The 25997-nt window shown below is 39.2% G+C and overlaps 3 protein-coding genes across 3 annotated transcripts; 2 read left to right on the forward strand and 1 right to left on the reverse strand.

Annotated features, from left to right (window-relative positions):
- Nucleotides 1–370: 370 nt before the first annotated feature.
- rassf8a (Ras association domain family member 8a) lies at nt 371–15032 on the forward strand. Its single transcript, XM_030790731.1, has 5 exons — nt 371–538; nt 9261–9461; nt 10683–11653; nt 11929–12082; nt 14071–15032. Exons 2-5 carry the CDS (start codon nt 9359–9361, stop codon nt 14190–14192), a joined length of 1350 nt encoding a protein of 449 aa, XP_030646591.1. The 5' UTR covers nt 371–538; nt 9261–9358; the 3' UTR covers nt 14193–15032.
- Nucleotides 15033–16614: 1582 nt separating this feature from the next.
- LOC115826723 (cytosolic 5'-nucleotidase 1A) lies at nt 16615–18516 on the reverse strand. Its single transcript, XM_030790607.1, has 7 exons — nt 18459–18516; nt 18135–18260; nt 17901–18030; nt 17675–17797; nt 17251–17414; nt 16773–16979; nt 16615–16641 (listed from the first exon to the last, which is right to left on the reverse strand). Exons 1-7 carry the CDS (start codon nt 18483–18485, stop codon nt 16615–16617), a joined length of 804 nt encoding a protein of 267 aa, XP_030646467.1. The 5' UTR covers nt 18486–18516.
- A 3648-nt stretch (nt 18517–22164) lies between these two features.
- On the forward strand, nt 22165–25236 carry syt8 (synaptotagmin VIII). The gene is made up of 8 exons (XM_030790608.1): nt 22165–22318; nt 22638–22807; nt 22920–23015; nt 23414–23581; nt 23817–23984; nt 24135–24252; nt 24347–24480; nt 24997–25236. The coding sequence occupies exons 1-8, from the start codon at nt 22165–22167 to the stop codon at nt 25234–25236; spliced, it is 1248 nt and encodes a 415-aa protein (XP_030646468.1).
- Nucleotides 25237–25997: the final 761 nt, after the last annotated feature.

Below are 25997 nucleotides of genomic sequence, written 5' to 3' on the forward strand. Positions count from 1 at the left end.
GTTAGAAAAAAAGAATTGCCAGGAGGTTACATGTAGGGGTGTGACTTACCAAGTTTCTGTGGTTAATTAAAACATTTAGCAAAGTGTATTTACAGTGTTATGAACTGTCACGACTGCATTTCATTTTCAGTGTGTTTGCCGAGGTGCATCATGTTTTGGTGAGGTAGAATATGGCTTTAAAATGATCCACAATGCCTTGCGGTATCTCAGTTCCGTTGCAATGTTATTATTGCTGGCGTAGGTTATAGTGGTATTCTCCGCAGACTTCTCCAACCACGGCGAGCTGCAAAACAGAATGAAAACTTTTTTCCTCGCAGAGTGCTCCACAAAGCAGCAGGCTCATTTCCTATTCTGAGCCGTTAGGAAAAAACGTTTAGTTACTCTCAACTGTTCTGTAATTGTTTCAGTTGTGTTAGGTCTCGAAAAATGAAAACTTTACATACCACTGCTAATTTCTTATACAAACTTCAGTCAGGGTAATGTCGGGTCCAGCAGATGTGAGCAAGAAAGCTTGATCTGTTGGCGCCACAGCACAAAGGTAAGACATCTTTTCGATCATTTTACATGCTGGGTCGCGATATTGCGTGTTGAGAAACATTGTTATAATTCTGAAACTTCGACAAGGGTAATCTACTCATCAGATGGAGTGTTTTGCATAGATTACCGATTCCCTACTTCTCCTGTCTGTCTATGGTCTCCTGTATGATAAGCTTCAAATCAGGTTACGGGTTACGTTTCGCAGTGCTGAAGTTAATGTTTTTCTTGATGGTAATAGACGTGCCTTTAATTTACTCGATCAGTACATAGTATACTATACACGCTTAACATAAGCACATTGTGATAAGGCAATTATACAGCTGTTACAATTGTACTCTTTGCCCCAGTTGTAACATGCGTATGGGCATATGATATTTTACACACAAACACACACACACACACACACACACACACACGTATGTGTGTGTGTGTTTTCCAACGTAATTTCTGCTGGTACTGTAAGAACATTTGTCATGCTAATGCAGTGTGAAGGAAAATACTAAAGCTTGTTTTGTGATATCATTAAACTATATAAGAATCACACTACATCTTTACTGAGTTTAAATGCATATTTGGAAACCACAGTTGATGCGACAAGGAAACCAGCTATGCCTTCATTTTAGTTTGTAGTCAGTGATCTCACGCATTAGTTCAAAGTTTTTCATATTTTATTGTCAAATTTAATATCTTTACTGGGCATGTTAACACTTGTTTTAGGACATAAAGTCCATCTGGTTATGGATCAACAAGGGACAGTAATACTAATGCAAAATAATGGTGCATTAATACTATATTCAATTGTCTATCATATTTTTACAGTCAAGTCTTGAAAGATAGCTGTGATGTCTAGACATACACTGCCACAGACTATCCAGAGGAAGTGTGTTTTTCTTTTGTATAATTTAAGTGTTCCTGTACACTTTTCCAGTTTTAACATTTTCATCATTGTGAGTTACTGCATTATCCTCTGACAATTAGACAGAAAGCCTGCTATGCAATTTCTTGTAAGACTTCAGGTATCTGGATAATGTTTTTATTAAACAAGTATGAAACAAAAGGGTGCATAGTTTTTTAAGGCATTACCCTTAATTCATTTTCAAGTCAACATTAATGAACTTCAGGAATATGGGAAAACACCGTAAGAGCTGCCTTGATAACAGTAATATCTAATGGATGTAGTTGGAATTTACGTAAAGCATATAGATACAACAAGGTATATTATTGCCTTTTTCGGTACCTGTTTGATTTGATGCAGAATGATACATAGAAGCTATCTCGGTGTTCTCATCTATGGCAAAGGAACAAAGGTGGTATTATGCCTAGCTAAACGTGCCGTCCAGATGTTAGCAATTCTGGCATTTCTGTCTGACCTCCAGACTAGGGTATGTGGGGGAGGGGGGGGGAGCGCTCAGGGCTGCTTAGAGGAAAGATTCACAATTTTTCATCTTTTCATTGTTCTTACTTTGCAATAGCAACTCTAATTATTCGATTCATTTCACTGCTGCGATGCCTGAGTTTCAAGATACTTTCATTTTTTTTTTTGCTGTATCTGGATGGCCTCATGTTTGGAGAAACCCAGAGGAAGCCTTGAACCCACATTGTTAAACATATTCAGGTACCTCGTAGGGGACGCTGGTTCTAGTTATCACTCTGCATGGTAGTGTTATTGCCAAGGAAGGCGCTTTTACCCCATGCACGGTGGGTACAGCTGATTTGTGAACGGTCAGTTAAACTGATTTTTTTTTTTTGCCCGTTCCAGCCACTGATTAGCCAACCATGAACAATTATATTTGTACACATCCCTAGTACCCACTGTTAAACGGAATCAAGAGTTGGTTCAAGAGCGCCGTAATGTATCATCAAATCTAAACAACATCAAGCCTTTATGGGAGTCCTGGAACGTAGCGTGTGCAGTACATTTCCACTTCTTCATCCAGTGCGTCACTACAAAGAGTTCAAAACGTGTTTAACAATGCCTCGAATGAGGCTAGAGCTGCTCTGAAGACAAAAGCGAGCAACCTTCCTTTTCACAAAGACATATTCATATACTGTCTGTTTTGTCTTTTCGTTTCTTTCTATACCCCCCGCCCCCCCCCGTTACTCCAGCTATGATTATAGATAGAGTTGACAGAGATATGATAAAATACACAGCTATCTGTACTTCTGTGTTTAGGACCATGGCTTCTATGACTTGTGGCACTAATTAGGCTACTTGCTGAGATCTCAGCCTCATGTATTCCCATTGTTTCCAGCTAAGGGGGCTAAGATTAGCATCTTTACACCAAGTTGTCATTGGTCAAAGCCAGTCTCATTTGTAGCTTTGTTTTTTGGATAAGAACACAAAAATCTTTTGTATTTCGACACACTAAATTAAATAAGAGAACTGAGGATGTGCTGTTTGTGTCTCTTCTAGGGTTTTGTTTTAGAGCTTTTGGTATGTTCCCCCAGAATAGTTTAAAAAGGGCAGAGAAGAATAAAATAACAGACTCTCTGGTATTTAATGTGGTATAGTCCTTCACATTATATGTTTTAATTTTTAGTTTGAAGCCTTACAAGGCGCTTTAGCACAAGAGTTTGAGGTCACTTACTAGCAATTCAAGTATTATTTGGTCACACTTTTTTTTTTTTTTAGTCAAACGCAAACCCTTCTCTTAAGTGCTCTTTTATTGGGAGGCAGTTATGGTCTCCAGATCCCACGTTGAGGACACAACCCTCTCTGTTTTTTGCATGAGTCAGACACGAGTCCCTCAATGTTTTCTCGTTAATAGTTTTTCTTGACCTCTTTTGAGTAACACATCTAAAACAATGGTCAAATTAATCAGCTCTGGTTATTTTCACAAAATGTACCACTTATATCAGCGGAACCCAAACAGGAAATAAAGTAAAAGAATTTCTTTTTTTTCCAGATAATTTCATCATCTTCTTTTGCTTAAAATGTATTTTTTCTGCTTCTATGTTTAGTTTCTTTTGTTGTTGCTGTTGTTGATTTCTATCTATTAAACCTTGTATTTGTTTACTGTACATTATACGCAGAATAAAGTTAGTTAAAGCCATAAGGTATGATATGTCAAATAAATGATCCTTAGCTGATTAAACAAAAATCATCACAAGAACATAAAACTTCACTAATTCAGTTTAACTGACAGCATCATTGGGATTCCAAGCGGTCACGCAGATGTGTTGTGCAGAGCTGTGATTTGCTGCCGTAGTTTGGTTTTTTGGTTTAAATTAACTTTAATGAAGCCCTTAACTTTAATCAAACTTTAATCAAGCTTTTTCATGTGCCTCATCAGTGGAAAAAAAAATGCACATGCCGTGATCAAAATTGCTGAAAGAACATTGTCTGTCCCAATTCCTCAATTCAGAGACATAAAATATTTTGTGGTTGAGAATTTTGTAATGTCAGTGAACTTTTGGTGTACATCCAATGACTGCTGTTTGTTACAGCCTGTAACATTCTTAATGTGGGGAAATGTGAACCATACCTGCAGTTCTTCATGATACAATATTAAGGACCGTCTCCTTAGGTAGCCCCCAAAATTTTTCAATAGATAAGCAGTAGCTTGTTGATTGGCGTTTGTGATGCTCTCAAGCCTGGGATTATCTGTTTTACTCTCCTGTTTCAGGTACACACATAGATAAAATGAAATCTTGAAGCGAAGTTTATGTTCTTTCAAGCTCAGTTTTGCAAATGGTGAGGTAACAGTAATACTCTAAAGGGTGCATTTGCTTTTTGTGTGGATTGAATTTCAGGAGAAGTCTGCAACCAATTACCTCAGAGTGCATAAATTACTAGTAATTAGGCTACATAAAGCATGGCAGGAAGCACAATGTGAATTAAAGTTGAACTGAAAATAGATCGAGAGATATTTTAGCAGCAGAGTAGTGTCACTCCATTACATTATTTTATATACTACGTTGTTCTCTGTGGTTTTGGGTAAATGGTACCATTCTGTGGATGAGGCTTTTGTAATTTGTTTCCAATTTTCTTTTGTGCTAATGTTTCATGCTTGACCCTACCCCGGCATATTTGTCTCATGAAAAGTAAAGGTGTGTTTATTTACAGGGTAATGAGAGGTATTTTTGAGGAGGGACATTTTTAGAAACACTAAATTCCTGCTCTCAAATTCCATGATATTTCATGGTCTTTCAAATATTAAGCAGTTTTAACCCTCCCGACGCACTGTGAATAAAGTTATTTACATCATTTTAATTTGCCACTTAAATATCCTTTCGAAACTGTTTAGTCCTCAAGGGACACACAGCGCAAGAAAATAATGATGATAGGAATAAATGAAATGGTGTGCGTTGTTTCGACTATATTTTTCATTTACAATACTCCTCTGCAGTTTGGAATATCCACAACACTAAAAAAGGTCCCTGCAGAGAGAGTGCTTCTCAGTGGACTGTGGAAACACGTATGAGATTCGTTGCAAGATACAGAAGACTTTCTCAGCCTGTGTCTTGAGTTCCTGTTACCTGAGTCCAATGTGTAAATAACATTTGGATATCACTTTCAAAATTTCAGAAGATTATTAGCGCAGGCAGATGATGGGAAGCGACACCCAGATGGTCAGCTCCTGAAACAGTATTGAGAAGATTAGTTTCATTCTAATTAAGGGCGGAAAACCAAAACATCATAAAGCCGCTTGTTTGTGTGTCTGCTGATGAGCTGTTAGCATCAAGACGTGTGCAGTGGCTTTGAAGTGGGTATGGCATTGTATTGGTGTTGCGTGATAGCTTAAAGCCAAAGTATCTTTTTTCTGTCTCTATCCATATGCATAATATGGAAATAAAAAGCTGTTCAGTTGATAATGAGACAGACGTGGGTGTTTGAGATGGCCAACAGACTAGCCTACAAACAGATGTTTAATCATTAATGGAAATTAAAAACAAATCTACACATAATATGGAACTTTTTAAAAAATATTTCAATATTGAACATTCCATAACAAGAGGAAAACTTTAAACCAACATATTTTGTATTTGTTAATCCCAGAATACACAAGAAAATCTAAACAATAATCAGTACACATGAAATGGATGAGTAGTAATTAAATTTACCACAAGTGCGGCTGTCAGCGCTGTCTTCCTGTTAAAGATAAATGATGTGAATCGCCGCGGTCCGAGCAGCTGACACTAATCTTCTTAAGATGGTATTTTCATTTTCAGAAATTGCATTGGACAGTTTGGGGATCAAACTGGTTTACGGCCAGCAGGATGTGGCAAGAGCCAACAAGATAATATCACGCAAGATTTGAAAGTCATCACACCCATTGTTTGTAGATCATCAAACTATTAACACAGGAGATGGAACCAGATATTCCATTTTAATCACTTAACTCCCCTTAATGGAGCCCGCTATGCCTTATGGAAACGTGATGTGTTAGTATCTGGGGACAGTGTGTTCCTCTCAGATGAAAATTCAGTGTATTCAGATGAGTCACTGTGTGTTTGTGTTATGTTTATTTTATGTTATTCATGGAATACAGTCTTCAAATCTTTTGAGATCTTAACTTTCAGTTGCTTTTTTTTCAGTTGCTGTTTTTTGCTGCTAGCAAAAGGACGTTAAACAATGAGTGAAGTCACTGAATAATTAAGCTGCCTTACATCACTAAGACTTCCCGAAAAGGGATACTCTGGAGACAAAACATTCAGGCCTGGCTGAAATCCAGAATCTGAGGATGTAGATATTGTGAAATTTTTCCTTTTACGTGTGTGAAATGCCAACGAGAATGACTCATGAAGACCTGTGTTAAAAAAACAGTCTTCATTTATGTATCCTCACTCTCCTCTAAAAAGTCTTCATTTTTGTAATTCTAAAATGTTTTAGTAGTAGCTAAAGTAGACTAGTCAGCAGTTTTATGTAATAATTTGATCACTAGGTCATCTGAAATAGAAGCACTGGATTATTATTGATGGTGTTCGTACATTTTAACATTTTATTTCTTGAAAGTGTGGATAACATTGAAATTGAAGCAGTTTTTCCTCTCACGTTGGAACTGTTATCGTGATCCAGACAGATTTAGGGTGTGTTAGTTTGTTATTTATATATTGCATATACTTGTACCTCTCTGTTATCATTAGCAGTGCAACAGTAAGCCAGAAGGGTGTTTCTTGGCGTCTCAGCTGTAGATGAGAAATCACAAAACATCCTTTTAGTTGGTCCAGAGCAACCCAAATGTTATGTTTTAGGTCTTTACATATTTTACCTCAGCGTTTGCCTTTTGAGGAGACAAGGCTAGTAGCAGAAATTCACACGTTATTCAAACTGCTAGAGAGTTCATATGGGCCTACATATTGTGACACAGATGCAAATTTGACACTATTTTAAACTGATTTAACTCTGGTCAAGTTGGGTTGAAAAATATACCACTTTTTTTTTTTTTGCTCATTGAAGCATATGGTGGGAATCGATTTAAGTGAGTTGGAGATGTTCAGGTGACTTGCAGATGTTCTAAACATGATTCTGTTTCGAGTGTGTCAGTATCTGTCTGACCTATATCCACATTTTGTCAGCGTTTCTGAAAAAGGACAGATGAAGTGACCAGAAATGTGGGCCAGCGCAGAGCAGTGTCCCTCCATCCTTTTATGGTCTGTCTGTCACCCTCACGGTCACTGCAGTTCAGAGGCAGAACACGTCACATCTTCAGCCTTCTCAAGTGCCTGAAACACACACACGCACACACAAAAAATGTACATGATATGAATCTGATTTGTCTGTAAGGTTTTATAAAGTTATACTTTTCCTCCTTTTACTAGTCAAAAGAACTGACTGTTCTGTTTGTTAAAGTGGCTAATTTATTTTATAATGATAGGTAGGCATTTAATTTAAACTCTAAAACACATGACAGGATTTGTTGCTCTTTGAAATTCAGAGACCAGGGCAAATTTTTACACCATCCGTTAGGAACACAAACAAATTCTGATCTTTCGAAAGGATGGACAGTAAAATCAAAAGACCACAGCCCTCTGTCGGTATTTGGCTCTGTTTCTCTTCTTTTTTTGGTGCAGTAAGCCAACCTGTTCACCTCATACCAGCACACTGTGAAGAGTCTCAGAGGCTGTATGGTTGAGCACTGCCACACTAAACTGGGGTTTTTGAGTAAATCTGAATATCACGCCGGCCTATCGTTGATGCGTGTATTCTGTCTCAGAATGCCTGCCTGTCTGTGTTCTTAATTCACTTAAATGCTGTAAATTTGTCAGACTGTATTCCGTCTGTAAGATTTGATTTGTCATTTGAAATGTGCCCTGCAGTACTTCCCTACTGAGCTATTAACAGAAACTATTATTCATTCGCGAGACTCTGGTTTCAACAACAACATTTTTTGGAGCGTTGACATATTTATGGCATTGAAGGCTGTTGTTAGTTTGTCATATTTTTCAAGATGCGTAATGATTTTTTTTTTAGACAGCTATCTCTAATAATGAATGCAACGAAATCACTGTTGTTTGAATCACATGTAAACATTACCAGATATTTGATGAAAAGAAAATGTTATGTCGTCAGTAACGTCATCAGGGAAAAACACAACTTTGGCTGACTGCTTCAGAGATCTCCAAAGTGCATCGTCAATGACATAAATTAAAAATGTCACAGTGGAATATAGAAAAAAGGAAGTATATAGTAAAGGTTTTGGGCAGTGTTTGGGGATGCAATAAGGAGTTCAGTTGTTTTCAAAATCAAAGAAATTTTAGATCAAGGAGAACCTGTCTAATAAAAGATTAAACTCGACTCAGAACAAATTAGGAACAACAGATACACAACGATACTTGTTAACACTCCTTAGATGTCACATTCACTTTTACTCATGTGTGGTCTTTCTTTGATGTTGCTACTGTATAGCTTATCCCGTATCTCAACAGTAAGCATTTTGACAGAGGTATGCGTGATCTGTATATCCAAATATAGTCTGGGTGGCATTTGGTTTTCATCAAACTGAACCAGGCTCATAAGCTGTATGCCTTTCCCTCTACACAAGTCAGGCCAAGTCCTTGGCGTAAGCATTTGTGCTTGCCTTCCCCGTTGTTCTAAAAAATGATCCTGCTCACAGGAGTGGAAGGGAAACAGTGTCAGGTCCAGCTGGTCTCCGAATACCCAGCAGGACATCCTCACCATGCTCAACTGATTTTATGTATCCTCACTCTCCTCAGCCAACCTCTAAAAATAGGGACAGGTTTGAGGATGATTCATATCTTGAGGCCATATTATATTGGGCTCTTGTAGGCGTAAACATGTTTTTCTTCTCAGAAATTTGCAAATGGGATTTGTATTTCGCTTTTCTTTTTTCCTTTTTTTTTTTAATTTTATTTTAGTTTCCTGGTTGCGTTCTTGGAAGAGAAATGTGTCCATCTGAACACATACAGAAGTCCTTTGTTAGTACCCTAACAAATTCTTTACTAAACTTTACGGTTTAACACCATCCACATTTCAAAATTTTTACTGTTCAGGAACAGTTGTTGCTTGGGACAGTTGTGCTACTTTTTAAAGGTAAAAAAAAAAAACCTTTTTGGTATTGATTTGTCAAAGTAGCAAACAGGAAAGGGCCCTAATGAAAACTACGTAATGATTCACAATAGCATGCTGAACAGAATCTCAGTTAAATACGCTCTAATGACAATTTAAAGAACAGGATCTCTCTGGACATTGTGTGGTGTTGCTCTCAGGTCTTCCTGCTCCCAGCTCTTCCTGACCCTGCATTGTATTTTTGTTCTTTTAGGACGAATCGGCTGTGAGGGGGGGGGGGTTGCAGCTGCGTTTCTCCGTCCCCTGTAGCATGGAGGAATGAAACCCACCGACAACCGTGCTTGACCCAGGATGGAGCTTAAGGTCTGGGTGGATGGAGTCCAACGTGTGGTGTGCGGAGTTACAGAGGCCACCACCTGTCAGGAAGTGGTCATCGCGCTTGCTCAGGCTATAGGTACTGATTACGGACAGGAAAAGAGCTTGTATTTTGAAGTGCATTGTTAACTGTCTTTCAATACTTTGAATCAACAGGCGCAATTTTTACATTCCCAATGCTAGGCAGAGTAATCAGGTGACAAATGTTCGTCAAGGGGACCAAAATCTCAAAGTTTTGTTTTTAATTTAGTCAATGCATCTTGCAACTCGGCGTTAAGTATTTCAGATTTATGCCGAAATAATATTTATCTGGTAACTGAAAACAGATCGGTATGGAAGTATCATTGGTAAGGTATTTGACTGCTGTTTGTACGTGGCTTTCAAAAGGTTTCACGCAGTATACAGCCATATTAGGAAAGTTTTGAATTTGAAGTTATGAATTAGTGTTCTTCTATTGTAAGACGTGTACATAAAAGGTAACTTGTGGTTTGAATTACACAAAAAATGTAATATTTTGAATATCAAAATCAGTCAGAAATACATTTAAAAAATGTTAGAGAAATTGAGAAAAACAGCAGCTAGAAATACAGAACAGAGTTTGCTTTATTATTACATAATGTCAAATACTTCGGTAACACATGTTTAATAATATAACTTATAGTATTGTTTGATAACCCTATAAAAGACAGGCAGACACCAGTCTGTGTGAAGATCAGTTAACAACTGAACACATTTACCTTGAGACAAATGAAGCATTCAGAAAGGAGAGCATATGACAGGATTCTAGCATCTTCTGACTGCATCCAGTAAATTTCAACTCCAAGCAGTTCCTTTTCAATGGAAAACGATCCACTTGACGTCATTGTTGAAATCTATATTTAGCTCAGCTTAAAAGTTGTGTCTAATACTCCCCCTTACACCCCCTTAGCAAGAGAAGCAGTGAAGCATGGAGTGGTGGGCTAAATGGAAACTCTGACTCATCCTTCCAGTGAAATATAACACTCAGCTCCTCTTGTACTGTTCTCAAAATTGTTCACAAATTGGTTTCTTTTTACTTTTAAGTAAAAATGTTTTTTTTAATACAGTTCTAACTTGTTATTAGCCAAATGGAAATATTACATTTTAGTAGACAGATTACCCTCAGAAAAGGTTTTTTGCTGTTGATCTTTATGCTTGCTTCTATTAAGGCAGATGGGAAAAGAAAAGACCCAGACTGTTTGCTGCTATGCGTAAGTCATGTTCACTTGTGGCTCTTGATTTTTCAGTGATTAGAAGGGGGGGGTCATTTTCTCCCTCATAGGTCGAACTGGGAGGTACACTCTGATAGAGAAGTGGAGGGATACTGAGCGCCACCTTGCTCCACATGAGTGCCCCGTGGCTTCCCTAAACACATGGGGCCAGTACGCTGGAGACGTCCAGCTCATCCTGCACCGCAACGGCCCCTCCCTGACCGAACGGCCCCCATCCGAAGGCCCGGTCCTGCGTGGCCCCGAGCGAGGCCTGCACCGTCAGAGCCTTCCCCTAATGGCCAAGCTCCGTGCTCCAGGAGACCTGTCTCTCCGACGCAGAGAGCCACGCCGTAAATCCCTCACTTTCACCGGAGGACCCCGGAGCCTCAGGGACATCCTGAGCGGCGGCAGGGCGAGTGACAGTAACGCCAGATGGCAGGCAGTTTTGGTGAACAACAGCCAAAACGTCGCATCGGTATCGCCGCGTTTGTTGAGCGGTCGCATGGAAGACCTTACCCGTCTGGTGAGGCTGCAGAGGGAGACTCTTGGTGTCTTAGACCGCAGGATGAAGGCTTACGAGATGGAGTTGCAGATGTGGGCTGAGAGGAGTAGAAGTGGTGGAGGTGGAGGTGGAGGGGAGAGCGGGGGGTTGGCAGAAGAACTCATGTATTTGGAGAAGCAGCTGCGTGACAACCAGATCGAAATGGAGGAAGAGGAGTTCTGGGCCAGCGAGCTGCAGATAGAAATGGAGAGCGAGAGGCAGCTGGAAGAGCGACTGCAGGAGCTGCAGGAGCGGCTTCAGGTCTGTGAGGTGGAGCTGGCACAGAGGCTGAATGGCCTGAAAGACTTGGAGGCTCAACTGGAGGCTGAGAGGCTGCAGATGGAGATGAAGGAGACACAGCAGTTCAGCCAAGTGGAGGTGCAGGCAAAGTTACAAAGGGTCAGGACCGAGTTGAAGATTCAGACTCAGCACTTGGCCCAGCTGGAAAGCAGCTGCAGGACTGTGGACCGCTCGCTTGGACAGTCTGACAAGAGGCTGCAGGTAGGTGGACCACCCTCGTACCTTGCCTCGTACCTTGCCCAGAGTTGAAGCCACTGAGGACTTAGGAATGGATCAGAAATAAGTCGCTTATGTGGAAAAGAAAGTAACTCAAGAAACGGAGACTAGGCCTATACCTTGTAGTATCATAAATTATTATATAAAAAAGGGTGGCAGGAACGTTTTTAAGAAAACATGCATAATGTTAAATTGATAAATAAATAAACAGTATGGTGTACATCCGCTCTTCTCACTTGAGACCTTTTGTTTGCTCTCAGGAAAGCCATTACGAGTTGGAGCAGCTAACCAAGGAGCTTAGACAAGTGAACCTACAGCAGTTTATCCAGCAGACTGGCACTAAAGTCACTGTTCTGCCAGTTGAACCCATTGAGGAGGAGGAGGAGGAGGCCAACCACACCAAGGAAGACACAGGTACTGTGCTGCACTCAGTGGCCAGATTATTAGATAGTAATAGCAGTAGTAGTAGTAGTGCAAGGTTGGGCCCCTCATAACTTTCATTGCTTCTTGCTAATGGAATGGTATCATGCAGTTAATGCAGATTGGACAGTGTCACATTCATATTGTGAACAGCTTGTTCCCTCTCATCCCAAATAAGCTCTACAGCGTTGTGGTCTGGGGACTGCACAGGCCACTCAGGTAGAGTGAACTCACTGTCGCGTTCTTGGATCCACTCTGAGACAGGGCATGCTCTGTGTCATGGTGCATTATCCTGCTGGAAGAATCCGTGTGATGAAGTGTAAACTGTAGCCATGAAGGGATGTACCTAGTCAGCAGCAGAGTTCAGATATGCTGCGGTGTTCAAACATTACTCCGTTGGGTGTGCCAGGAAAACATTCTGCCCGACATTACATTGCCACAACCAGGCTGTGCCACTGACGCCAGGCAGGATATATCAGCGGATTCACGTTTACACAAAATCCTGACTCTGCCAGCAGAACAATACGAAAGGAACCAGAATTCAGTCAAACCACCTCACAGTTGTCCAGTGCTGGCAATCATCTGCTGACTAGAGTCACTTTTGCTCTGTAATATTTTGCAGAAAAAAGAAAAGCCTAGGAGGGCAGCCATTTCAGATACTCGTACCGGAACAGCTGGCACTGATGAATGTACCACATTCAGAATCACTGAAGTCAGTCATTTTGCTCACACAAGCATTCGGGTGAATTGTAACTGGACCCCTTGATGCTTCTACACATGCTTTTTATATTAATCCACAGCCTTGAGGCTCCGTCTGTAGGTGTAGTCCATTTTCATGGTGTTATACCTAATAAACCAGACACTGATGGTATATCTCTCTCCAGTCTTTCTTTTCCCCAAAAGCCTTCACCTCAGAACATACAGGGCTAAGCACCTAAAACTGACAACAAGCTCCCTAACTCAGTTTTACCAAAACAGCATATGTAAATGGTCTTGACCATTAAAAGTTCTTTAGGTTAGTTTCATGCTGATACTATTAACTTGTGTTTTGAGTGTAAACGCTTCACAGCAGGTTAATTGCATGTTGATTTAAAGTCATTAAAGGAAGAAAAAAAGCTATTAAGTCACAATCCCATTCTTTTCAGACACTTCCTTTACCCTCATACTCATATTCCTTGCCCACCTTACACTGCTGAGAATGACTCAGCTCTACCGCTGAGAGCAACATGTGTTCCACCCCCTTTAGTTTAACTGATGGTTTCTGTGGCAACAGCTGCTTAGAGACAGCCTGACCACCGTCAGTCACTATGGCTTTCCCGCTTACAAGCAAGCCATTTCTTTAATTGACTTTGGAGACCCAGACGTTGGTAAAGAGACGGTGCTGGAGACAGGAAAGCAATGTCGAAAGCAATGTTTATGCTTTGTCATTTTTCTGCATTTATTTTCTTTCAAACAGGATTTGATCTATGATGAAAATAATGGCATGATTATCGCTGTGAAGCATTAGTGTATGTTCATTTCTGTTTTACAAACAGTACGAAGCAATTCGGAGAACTGTTGGGTAACCTCTATACTCCTTGCAATATTAAGGTTTTTTGGTAATTATTGTTATTATTTTTAATGTTTGAAAATTCAGATGTCCAGAAAAAAATCAGCAGGAAAGTATGTTAAAACTGTCAGCTCCAATGTTGTAGTACCTTCCCACTATTGTTTATTTCAATGAGTGACTCATTTATGACATCTAGTGTTTCAGTTTAGTGTAGACCAGAGCTTCTGTTGCCCTGTTCGATTGCTTTAATTTAGGTCACAACATTTGTGTGTTGCCATGGCACCGCTGAAGTTAATTCATTTCAGTTCACCAAATTCGCTTACAAGAAATGAAAAAAGTTTAGGTTGTTCAGGCTGTAGTGTAACTTCAGGTGTCGTGAGCCTAACACTTCTTGAGTAAATTAAAACAATTTTTTTTTTATCCTTCCCTCCAGATATTGGACCAATGATTGGTTCCTTGAAACGCCAAGCGTCCTCACAAATAGCAGCAGGCCACCAACGCGTCCTCCAGACTCCAGTCACCTCAGGCTTAAATCCTGAGGGCATCTATGTCTGATGTCCAGCACTTCCCACCCGGACACACACATCGTACCAAAGGCTATGTCCTTCTGTCAAACACGCTCCATCTCTCTATTGTACCCTGTCTCTGTGGAGACTAACTGCCCACTGACTGCACTCCGTAGCAGTAGTCTGATTCAGTGCTTTTGAAGCATGCGCATTTTGAACAATATCTTTGCATTTGGGATGTAGACGTGGGTAAGCAATGTTCATGCATACCCAGTCCAGCACGAGAGTGGATGGACATACTGACCCCATGGAACAAAGACACAGTGAACTTGTCTCCGAACTTGCCTCTTGCAAAAGAGAAATTCTAGAGTAGGTATTGACAAGGTACAGCTGTCACCATGGGGTTGTGATTTGCATGTGAATTAGCCTTATAAAAATACATATACAAAAAAAGAACAACAACAGCAACAAAAGATTACGTGATATGAAGGAATGAAAAAAAATGTACCTATGTTGTTAACTCTGATTGATGATACAGGTTGATGTAGTAGTTGATTCAGTAACTGACCTGTGATTGCATGTTAATGTAAAAGATCAGTTGATGGACTTCTTCAGAAACATATTCTAATGCAGTGGCTTAAACTTAAATACAATCACAAAAAAAGCCAGTGCCTAACGTAGCTGGTTCACTTTTGTAGCTGTTTTTCTGGATTTATTTGCCGTGTGAACAGGGCGTCACACTCACTACTGTTTACTGCTATTAAGGTGTGAAGTCAGTGATATCAGTATTTCACCTCTTACGTTGAAAGTATTATATTGTTAATAGTTAGTTACCATATTTGGTCATGTGTACCCCATGTTAATGTGTATTTAGCCATAAAGATTTTGAGCCAAAGATGACTGCAAATATATTTTATCTAGCCATAACTATAACCATATGGTTGCAGCTGAAAAGCAATAAATGTTTATGTAGTTTATGCAGCTTTTTCTTCACCCCTTTACCCTTTAAAAGCTTCTCGCAGTATTTGCGTAGGTACAGCTTGCTACAGCTAGAGATGAGCTTTACCCTAGGTCGCATTGTAGTAATATGGAGATTGACAGAATCCACATTATCTTTGAGGATTCCAGTATTCAATTGTTAAGTCTTTGCGAAATCTTTAGTATTGGATACGCCATATTCTTACTTCACTGTCAAGTGGAGAGTGTGAAATGTATAATTAGTGCCTTAAACTTTAAAGGAAGCACAATCAAGATTTAATTCACAGCTTGGTTGTTGCTTCTCATACATTCTCCGTAGAACATGAAAATGTTTCTGTAGTGCAATTGAGCAAATTGTTCATTTACATTTCGCTCATTTGAAGGATCTTGCCTACTGCATTTAATAGAAAAATGCTGTGGAATTGTATCGGTTTTATTATTCTTTATTCGAAATATTTCTGGTATTTGTAAAGTCATTCTCACAAGTACAGTCACAGGAGAGTGCAATGTGTAACAAGCTTATGTATGTTTTTCTTTTGAAAGTTTATTGCAGTTTAAGTTCCTTTTTGCAGTTGAATATAACCGTGCTGTTTGGTGATGTTTATTTTTCAGTTGGTCAGTAACTTTATGGCAGAATTCATGCACAGACCCCGCACTGCAATGCAAAATATTGGGAGAGCCTCTTATCGGATGGAAATGAACCGTTGTATAAGGATAACTTCACTAATGCAATAAGTAAACGCTTCACATGAGTGCACAGTCTTTTTTTCTAAAGGTTCTCTCCTCCAGTAACTCATGCACAAATATAAGTAACACCAATGGACCTATGTTTGTCATTCACAATGACTGTAAAACATCTGGTTATATATTGTAATATATCATGTACAAAAGTCTAGGTTTTCTGTATTCATTAGGACCTCACGTGGAAAAAGAACTTTCTTTAATTTTACAGAATGAATAAACAGTTAAATGATGTCAAAATGTAGTGTATCCTACCTGAGCTCTCATAAAATGATCTGAACAACCAACTACAGTGTTCTTTCTTATGAATGGACAGTGGAAGTAATGAGTAGATACTACAATGAAACACAGACAGTAATATTTAGAAATGCAAGGAATTCTCCTTTCAGTGATTTTCTAGTAGATAACAGAAGTCTGTCATTAATGACCAAACATAGCTCCAAAAGCTATGGGATGTTTTAAAACATCCAAGAACAGAATACCAAGGACCCTGCAAAACCAATAAAAAATGTTCAAAGTTTATACAGATTTACCTGTTAATCATAAGGAGTAACGTGAACCAAACTGGCACTATGACAAAGGACTCTAAATACCATATTGGATTGTATCATATTTTAGATGAAGAGACCCTGGCCTGAAATTTATTAAATATCCCTTTTTTTTTGGCACAGACAATATCTCATACAAAAAACCTGTGCAAATACCCATGCAGTTATTTTTTTTTATCATATACATTTCTCTCATAGCAAAAGCTAAAACTTAAAAACGGTGGGCAGTACCTAAAAAGCCAAAAAAAAGGGAAAAAAAAAAAAGCAGAAAGCACAACCCCAGCCTTTTGATAACCTCACAACGCTGTGGATTAACCCTTTAACAGATGAAGTCCATCAACACATAATATGTGTGGTTGCACGTGATCCAGAATGAGACTGCGAGGGGCCCCAGCCAAGCAAAAGGCCTCATCAACGTCCAGACCCCATTCTCTCAGGGTTCTTAGAGCGTTCACAAACACATCCCTGTTCCCCCACACAGTGATGAGACTGGTACATAAAGGACCACCCTCTCGCTCAAACTTCCTCCTGATTTCTCCAAGCAACACAGCGAATTCTCTGATGCAACTCTGCACGGATAAAACATCGATACAGATTAATCACGACATGGCAATGTAGAGCACTTTGACAATACAGCTGTCTCACACGTCCTTTCAATGATGTGCCATTATGAGCAGACCACAGGGAAAAAAAAAGAACCTGAGTGTACATCTTGATGACTGAATTATGATATAATGGCGGTAAGGCGGTGATGAGGATTTGGTGTGACAGTGATCTTTTTTGCTATCCATTGTTTTTGCTTTTTCTTTTGCTTGTCTGTGCATTTTCAAAGTGATTTACCTTTGCAGCTTTGAAGATCTCTATCTGAGATTCACTAAAACTGAGATGCGGCAGGTTACGTAGTGTATCCTCAGAGAGGCCAATGACATCCCCTGAGAAGACTACCTTGAGCGGCTGCGGCTGCTGCTGATCAGTGTGGTGGTGTAGTACTGCTGCTGGAACCCCTGAACATGACCACAGAACGAAACAGCCTCACCATCCATACCACAACACCCACAAATTTGGTTGTAACACTATGAAGAATCTGAAAAAGTTTTGAAATTGCTACTAAATCACTTCTACGGATACAAACTAACAGTAAAACCAAGCACAACAAGTAAAGGCGATACACAAGTCGAGTACAAGTCAAAAGGTATTTTGTTTCAACATGTCTGTCTTCTCAGATAAACTCCCTAGTGTAATGTTTGCATTAAGATTTAAGTACCGTGTTGTAGAGCACTGTAGACATCATTTTTGTCTGTTGAAAGGAACAAAGAAACATGATTTTCTTGCAGACTACTGATGAAATCCTCTTCACTGCAAAACCAGAACTGCTCAATATCGAGTCCTGTTTGCAAAACACAAAGGCAGTTTAAACGAACTTGAAATAACAGTGGCGTCACCATTAAGTTTAAAATTTAAAGTCAACGAAAAATAGCATAGGAAAGTACCATAATGCATTGCGCTGTTTACTATCCTTTTTTGTTGTTCCCCATAGTCCTTTTCAATCAGGAACACATTTAAGAGCAAGTCTTCCTTTTGATTCTGACTGACAAGTCTCTCATTGACTAACTTCACTGCCTGAGGAATAAGGAAAGTTACAGAAAGAATTATTGATAGAACACGCTGTACAAATCTTACAAGTTCACATGTTATGTTGAGGCTGACCTGATGGAAACTTTTACCTCGATGAAAGAAAAGGCTGTGCCCTGAGGAAGAGGTTCTGATTCTGCGGGCGGTTGAGTTGGGGTCTGATCCAGATGAAAAATGGCACGTGCCGATACAGCAATCACGAGGGCTCGGGTCTGTTTCTGAAATGAATAGAATACATTGGCGCTGACACTCGTATGTAACAGAGTAATAACACAGTAGACAACTGTATTGTGAACGTAACGTCTAGACAATATAATGAAGACTACTGAGACGGAAATGTTCAGCAGTGTACGTTTGTCATAATAAAAAACCTGTTCTAAAAAAACCGTGCCAGTTTATGAGTTCAGCTGTTTCACCTCAGTGTTTTGTACGTTTGTGTCCATTATGCCTTGAAAATGCGGAAGTGGAGTCAGCAACTCTGCAGAAAATGGAAAACGAAACGAAGTATTAAAGATGCTACTACATTACATTTTACCGGAGAGTCAAGAGAAATTTAATGTCAGACATTTGAAGTAAGGATTCTATTTGCCGAGGGCTGAACGAAACAACGTGTGCCAAAACAGCTCAACATGCATGAAATCTGACAATATGCATATACAGCAAACAAAGCTCTTGCAGCAGTTTGGTAGTCCAAGTAGAGTAACATTTGAAGCAGTCCGAAGCAAGATTGCACAAAATCCAACACACAAAACTTTGGAAAACATCCGCGCTTTCACCTTATCACATTGGGGCTGCTTCTCTTGTCAACACCGAGGGTGCAAAGACTGCCACCGATTGTTCTGGAGTAGCAATAGCATTGGCGAATTTAATTTTCATATGTGTGTTCTTAAGGACGCTGTCTTTCCTCGTCGGCAGGCTGTACTGTTGGGCCCTAAATTATTAACCGTTTATTTATGTACAAGATATACTGGCAAGTTTTATTTACTTATTTATTTATTTTTGCTTTTTAAAACTCCATTCTTCATTTCCAAAAGCACTTCAGTGCAAACTTGACTTGACACAAAAGTGATACCACCTACTTTCATGCATGACAGCTACTGTGCTTGCTACACTATTAAAATAGCAATAGTATTGACATAGTAACTGAATGTGTCATATTTCTATGGCAATAAGTTAGAGCTCTACAAATTGTGCTTCTGAATGTGATATAGTATCAGTCATTTCTGACATTTTGTATATGTTCATACAAAGGCAATAACATTCTGACACTGTGAAAGCTGAATTCTAAAAGGAAAAAAAAGGAAGAAAACTTTTTGAATATTAGCTTGAAGGGGTTAAATGAATAGATAATGAGTGTTTATGCTGAAACTGGATTACATGTCTGTTTATTTTGGATTGTAACAGAACGGGTTTTCATCCTAACTTCCACTCAAAGACTAATATTTGTGTTTTGCCTTTGGTTAGTGCTATTTCCTTGAGTGACCACTGTTCTAATTATAACTGCGCCAGGTGTCAGGCTTGGTAAGTCGCATGCAATACTGAAACTTTTATTTTAATAATATGGAATCACAGAGTTTTATATGAGTACAATGTTCTGTCACCTTATTAGTTCTGACCTTGTTCCAGGGGTTGTCCCTCACATTCCTCAGGTATGTAAAGACACATTGTTCTGTTATTGGCACATAGCTGCAGGTAGTTTTGTGTACTAATAAGGCGGGGTAGGTATTTATTCCCTTTTCATTCTTCTGTTAAGGAAGCACACTAGATGGAGGTATCTGGATGGCCTCTTTCTTGTTCATCTTTCTCAACATATTGTGATGGTTTATGGGATGGAACTATGAGGTAATTAAAGTTTTGTCTAAACAAGAGAAGTGGAGCATTGAAGAGAAAACTTCTGATCCACTGCAGAGGGTAGGTCAATTTGTCTTTTTTTTTCTTTTGATAACTTCTACAAAATTCATAACTTTGGAATCAGCTCTGATAATAATATTGTGTATTTTACATTACTTGGTCTCAAAGACTAAAAGTTTACTTTTTAAGTTTTTGTCTGTCTTTTTCTTTTCCAGCATATTAATGTTCCTTTCAGTTCAAAAGAGAACTGTCTTAAATGATCTTACAGCACACTTTTTTCTGCCCATGAATTAATGACCGAAATGTTTATCAAGTGCAAACACTACATGACTGTACTCAGTATACAGAAAAAAAATCCTCTGAAATAGCTTTAACTACACTCTTCAAATACTACGCGGTTTAAAATGACACCTCTGAAATTAACCCAGAAAATGTGTATTAACAAATGCGTTGGGTTCTAAATAGATTACCTCTGTGCATCACAATAGGCTTGCTGACTGATTGAATGGTGACACCGTTTTAAGAGTACAGCAAGTAATGGAGAGATATGAGCGTCTTTCTAAACTGTCCAGTCGTGACCAAACGAGGATATTGCTGCTTAATGCCAGACAAGTGTAAAATGCTACACTCATGGTTTAAAATGCCAGCTGGACCTCTACCATCTAAATCAGAAATCAGAAGGAGTGATGGAAGAGCTCGTGGCAATCAGAAATCTTTCTCGCCATTTGTTGTTTCGGACAACTCGAGATAAAATGAGTTTAAAGGGACATAGAGAGCACAAGTAATTATGTACCTTCTGCTTCACCAGATAACATCTTATTTTAGGAAAAAGTTGGGGTTTTTTTTTTCTTTTTTTTTTCACCAGCCAGTCCAGCCTTTTGTTGTTGGGCAGCAACTTCCTTCCTCAAAGCTCAGTGATTTTTGTGCTGAACAAACTCCATTAGTATGGATCACTGGAACCATAATAGAGACTGTTTCCAATCTGAAAGTCTGGATCAGAGCAAGACTTATCAGAACTGAACAGTGAGTAGTAACATAATGCTATATAGATTAGCAGATCCTGTAAAATTTAGATTCGAGCATCATGATTTTGACTACCATTTGAGAGACACTACATTTATATGCTAGTTTCTGTGGCTGTTTCATTGTGGCCGAGAGCCCGTTTCAGCCGAAGATTGTTTTAATATTTCTCTTTTTTCCGTGTGACATTAAAACCCTGTTCATTATGTATTTGATGTTATCAAGGCAAAGATGTGCTCTGTTGTCTGGTACTGAGAAATGGGATTCGGGCATTAGTTAAACTGCGAGTAATAGTGGCTGTATTTCACTGTTCTGTGACTATTTGGAAGGTGCATATTTTAGATTTAGGGTCTAGTTGTTCACTTTATTTCCCTTTACCCTATTGCCACATTTTCAATTGGAAACACCGCTGACAAAGAATGTTATCGCCATGCCCTGAAGCACACCCTCTCTTAAGTCTCCTGGAATTGCTGTCAACATTGCTTGGAGTTGTTTAATTATGGTGGTGGCTCCATATCTGTTTCGAATCATGGTAACCTAGTTTCTGGAACTGCTGAGGAAGTTAGAGAACAGCAACCCAAGACTGTGCCTGTGCTGATCATGTCTGTCTGTGTTGAGTTTATTTTTTTTGCGTGTTTGTACGCGTATGTTTACATGTGTTTTCGAGGTGAGAAAATGACATGAAAAGTGGAACCCGACAAAAAAAAAAAAAAATTAATAAGAGAACAGTTTGTTAAGCAAAATTATTTCATAAATAATATTCAGTGCTGTATTTCTCAACCACTTAAGGCTGTTTGGGCTGTGTTTGTGTGTGGGCTGGATTTGTTTGTTTGTTTGTTGTGTATGTGTGTGTGTGTGTGTCTGAAAGGGGAAGAAGATGGGAATAAACACTGTACCATATATTTAGAAACTTGGAAGAGATCTACACAGTAATATAATAAGCACATAAACTCATCTGAACTCCGGACAGGAAAACATAAAGAGATAAAGTATAACATTCAACTTAATAACCTCAAACGAAGCATTATTTATTGTGTTTGTTTATGTGCATTTTATGCCAATACTAAGGTGTTTGCCAGCAGATTATCACATTTACATGTAATGGACAGGCCTTTGGCGCCTCTTTATAAAAACACATTTATTGCTTTGACCAGCAGGGTGCACTGTGGAGCAGCATTACTCAGATATGAATGACACTAATTCCTTTTCCTTATGTGTACATTGAACTACGTCCATTTCATCCCATAGACCATGGCTCCCACAGACAAGACACCTCCATCAAATTTCACTGGCATGAAGTCTAACAGCAATGTAAACCCTACCTCAGTGTCTAAAACTACCATCCCTGCCAGCACCACCACTGCTGACCCTGGGTTTCTATCTCATCTCCTGGACAAGATCCCCTGTGAGTACTCACTCACTGTGGGGGCCTCAATCCCTTTCCTAAGCCTGTCCTATTTTAACCCTGATGGAGCAATGCCTGGACACCTGTTGCATGCACCATATCTAATTCCACCCCAAGCGCACATTTCTTAACTCTCAATTTTCACTTGTTACAAGTTTATCTCCTCTTAATCCTCCTGGCTGTGCTCTTGTCTCATGCTTTACGTGTGTACCATAGCGGTAGCTATGGCAAAATTGCATCTCGGAGCTGCCCTGGGAAATAGCTGAAGCCACAAAGTTTTCTTTAAATTGATTCTTTTCCCCATTTTGTTTCTTCACAGTGCCAAGATGGGCCATTTACACCATTTTTGCAGTTATCATTCTGGTGGTATTACTGTGTTTTCTGTGCATCTGTATAAAATGTTGCTGCAAAGGGAAAAAGAGGAAAAAGAAGAAGGTGGACCAGCAAATCAATATGAAAGGACTGACTGGATCCACCACCACAGCTTTGGTAGGCAGTTCTTAAAGAACCCCTCCCTACATACAGCTTGGCACAAACCTATTGGTCGGTGAAAGTAACATCACTGATTGGTTCTTTGACCAATACAATCTTTGACTGGCAGGTCCAGCCTGAGGCAGATGATGTGGAGTATGGTTCATCTGATAACTCAAGAGGGAAACTTCTCTACTCACTGGAGTATAATGCACCAAGTTCAGAGGTTGGCTTTGGGTTTACATACCAGTTTTTAGACATAAATTAAGTGGTGTGTGGTTTATTGCATTGAAAAGATGTCAAGAAAATACATCATGCTTATATCAGCATTGCATTATATGGTTATACCAGTCAATACTGTTACAGGATAATTAACATGCAATTAATTAAGATGTTCGTTAGTGTGTCAGTCAACCAGATTAATACTCATTTGTTCATTCATTCATTTTTTTGGCTTGTCAAGAGTGGTATGCACTCTCAGAGTGACTACAACATCTCTTTTCTGTGCTTTCCTTTGCATATATGAATATTTATAATTACAGTCATAAATTAGAGATTACCAACTACAACAAGCCAGTACTACTGCTCTAGAATGACACTGACTGCACTTCTGTTTCCATTAAGCTAACTGTTGGCGTTAAAGAAGCTGCTGATTTAAAAGCTATGGATGCAGGAGGAACTTCAGACCCATATGTTAAAGTTTACATCCTTCCAAGCAAATCCAAAACATGCGAAACCAAAGTATTCAGGAAAACTCTCCACCCAGTGTTCAATGAACGATTTAAATACAAGGTAACTTAGAATATTTCAATTAATCAATTAAAATACCCTCACAATACATCTGTATGATGGTAACAGGGCTATAGAAGCAGAACATCATCAATCTCCAGCGAAATCCTCCATTTCATAACAGCTGCTTTCAAGGCAGTATGAAAATATCCTAATTTTTTTTATGTTTGAGTCATTTTATTGTAACAGTTTGGGCCATCTTGCTGTAGATGTGTAAGTGTGTATTTTGCGTGTTTAGATTTCCCAGGCTGAGCTCAGTGAGTCCACGCTCGTGATGCAGGTGTATGACTTCAACAGATTCTCCAAGCATGATGTCATCGGCGAACTCCGGTTACAGCTTTCCACTGTGGACTGGAATCATGTAATTGAGGAATGGAGAGACTTGAGTGAAGCCTCCAAGTATGAGGTACATGGCTCACTTGAGTCCATACACACAAAGAACATGGACCACGCTTTCTATGTTTTAGTTTCACTTAAATGGCTAAATCTCCAAGTCTCCTTGAAGAATATGAAACGCAGTGTGGGTCCTCATTTTGTTTTGTATGCTCTTCTTCAGCAAGGTCATCTCGGGGAGATCTGCTTCTCCTTGCGCTATGTGCCCACAGCGAGCAAGCTCACTGTTGTGATCCTGGAAGCAAAGAACCTGAGGAGCATGGATCAAGGAGGCTCATCAGGTCAGTGTGTCATAATGCAGCAATGTCCTGTGAAGCTGTCTGTTATGCCAGTGAACACTGAAACATTCTATTTTCTTAACTGGAAATTCTGCAGATCCTTATGTGAAAGTCCAATTGATTCTGGACAAAAGGAAATGGAAAAAAAGGAAGACATCTGTGAAGAAGAAAACTCTGAATCCCTATTTCAATGAATCATTCACCTTTGAAGTGTCTTTTGAACAGATTCAAGTGAGTAAAATTAAAATTTAGAATGAGACATAAAGACCAAATGATCCTTCAGGAACCAAACTGGCCTCACAATCATCCAGTATTTTGTTCTTGTCAGTCTGCATTCTCAAGTAGTCACAGTTACAAGCAGTATCATTGTTCAACCAGGTATCTTAGTATATCTTCTCCTGTTGTAAATGTTTTGAATTTAGTCTAAGCACTCACTTTGATTCTTTAGCCTCTACCTGTTTTTAGTGCCAAATACTTACACCAGAAAATATTTTTGTTGTTACACATCCAAATTTGCTAGTTTCGTTGAGGTAATGTTATAGGATCTGTTGCCATTACTGTGTAATTGATTGATTTAAGATGAATTTATTAGGTTTCAGTATGGAAAGAGTGTGAATTAACTCTGGCTATATGAATTTACACTAGCATTTTGCAAAAATGTTTGATCCATGTCTATTTAAACAAACCGTTTAAATTAAGCTGTTGGTTTGGACTCACTGTCTTTCCCTGTCACTTCCATTTTTGTAGAGAGTGCAGCTGGTGATCTCAGTGTGGGACCATGATAAGGTTACCAGGAATGATGCCATTGGGAAGATTTTCCTGGGCTGCGATGCAACAGGGAACCAGCTGCGTCATTGGGCGGACATGTTATCAAACCCTCGAAGGCCAATTGCACAGTGGCACACCCTGCTCTCAGCTGAGCAGGTAGACTCCACCCTGGCACTGAAGCACACTCTAAAGATACCATTTACCAATAAGACCTTCTGAAAGTGCTCAGAAAGCAAAAATAGATTTGACTATTTCTTATCGCTCTTAAAATCTATTTTTTTTTTTTTTTTACCATACTTACTGTACATTCCAACACTACTACATTCCATAATGAGATAAACTGCACTGTACCAGTTCAATGGTTTGAGAAGTGACAGGAAGTTATTTCATATCTTTCATTCCCTATTATTCTTTACTTGACTACATTCTTCTGTTAAACATCTGCACTTTAAAGGTGGTGTGACATTAAAGTAATACACTATGTAGTTCAAAAAGGACAGCGATTAAAATATATATATGTAACAGGCTTTAATCCTGATCATATATCATGTCTGAATTTGTTTTTTATATTTATATCTATATTATAGAGATGATGATTATGATTTAACTACAGTATGTTTGTACAGATGAATAAATAAGCAAATCTTTGGAACCATGTAGTGTCCACAGACTGCGACATGTCTCTTTACCCCAATTTAAACAGATGGTGAACCTATCCCCCCCCCCCCTCTCTCTCTCTTTCCCATGATGGAAAATTAAAAGGGTTATAGGGAACAGATAGCAGTGTCAGCTTTGGGCAGGTTCTGACTCATAGTCAGCCCTCTAGTGGCAACACAAATAGTGAGACAAAGGGCAGGATTCCAAGTGTCAGCACACATGTGCCTTAATTAGAACAGGCTAATGAAGTTGCAGATGGTTTATTCTGGTGCACTGGGAATATTGCAGGTACAAAGGTATGTTTACACCTCATTTATGTTCTA

Source organism: Chanos chanos, chromosome 13 (genome assembly GCF_902362185.1).
Source record: "Chanos chanos chromosome 13, fChaCha1.1, whole genome shotgun sequence".
Taxonomy (NCBI): domain Eukaryota; kingdom Metazoa; phylum Chordata; class Actinopteri; order Gonorynchiformes; family Chanidae; genus Chanos; species Chanos chanos.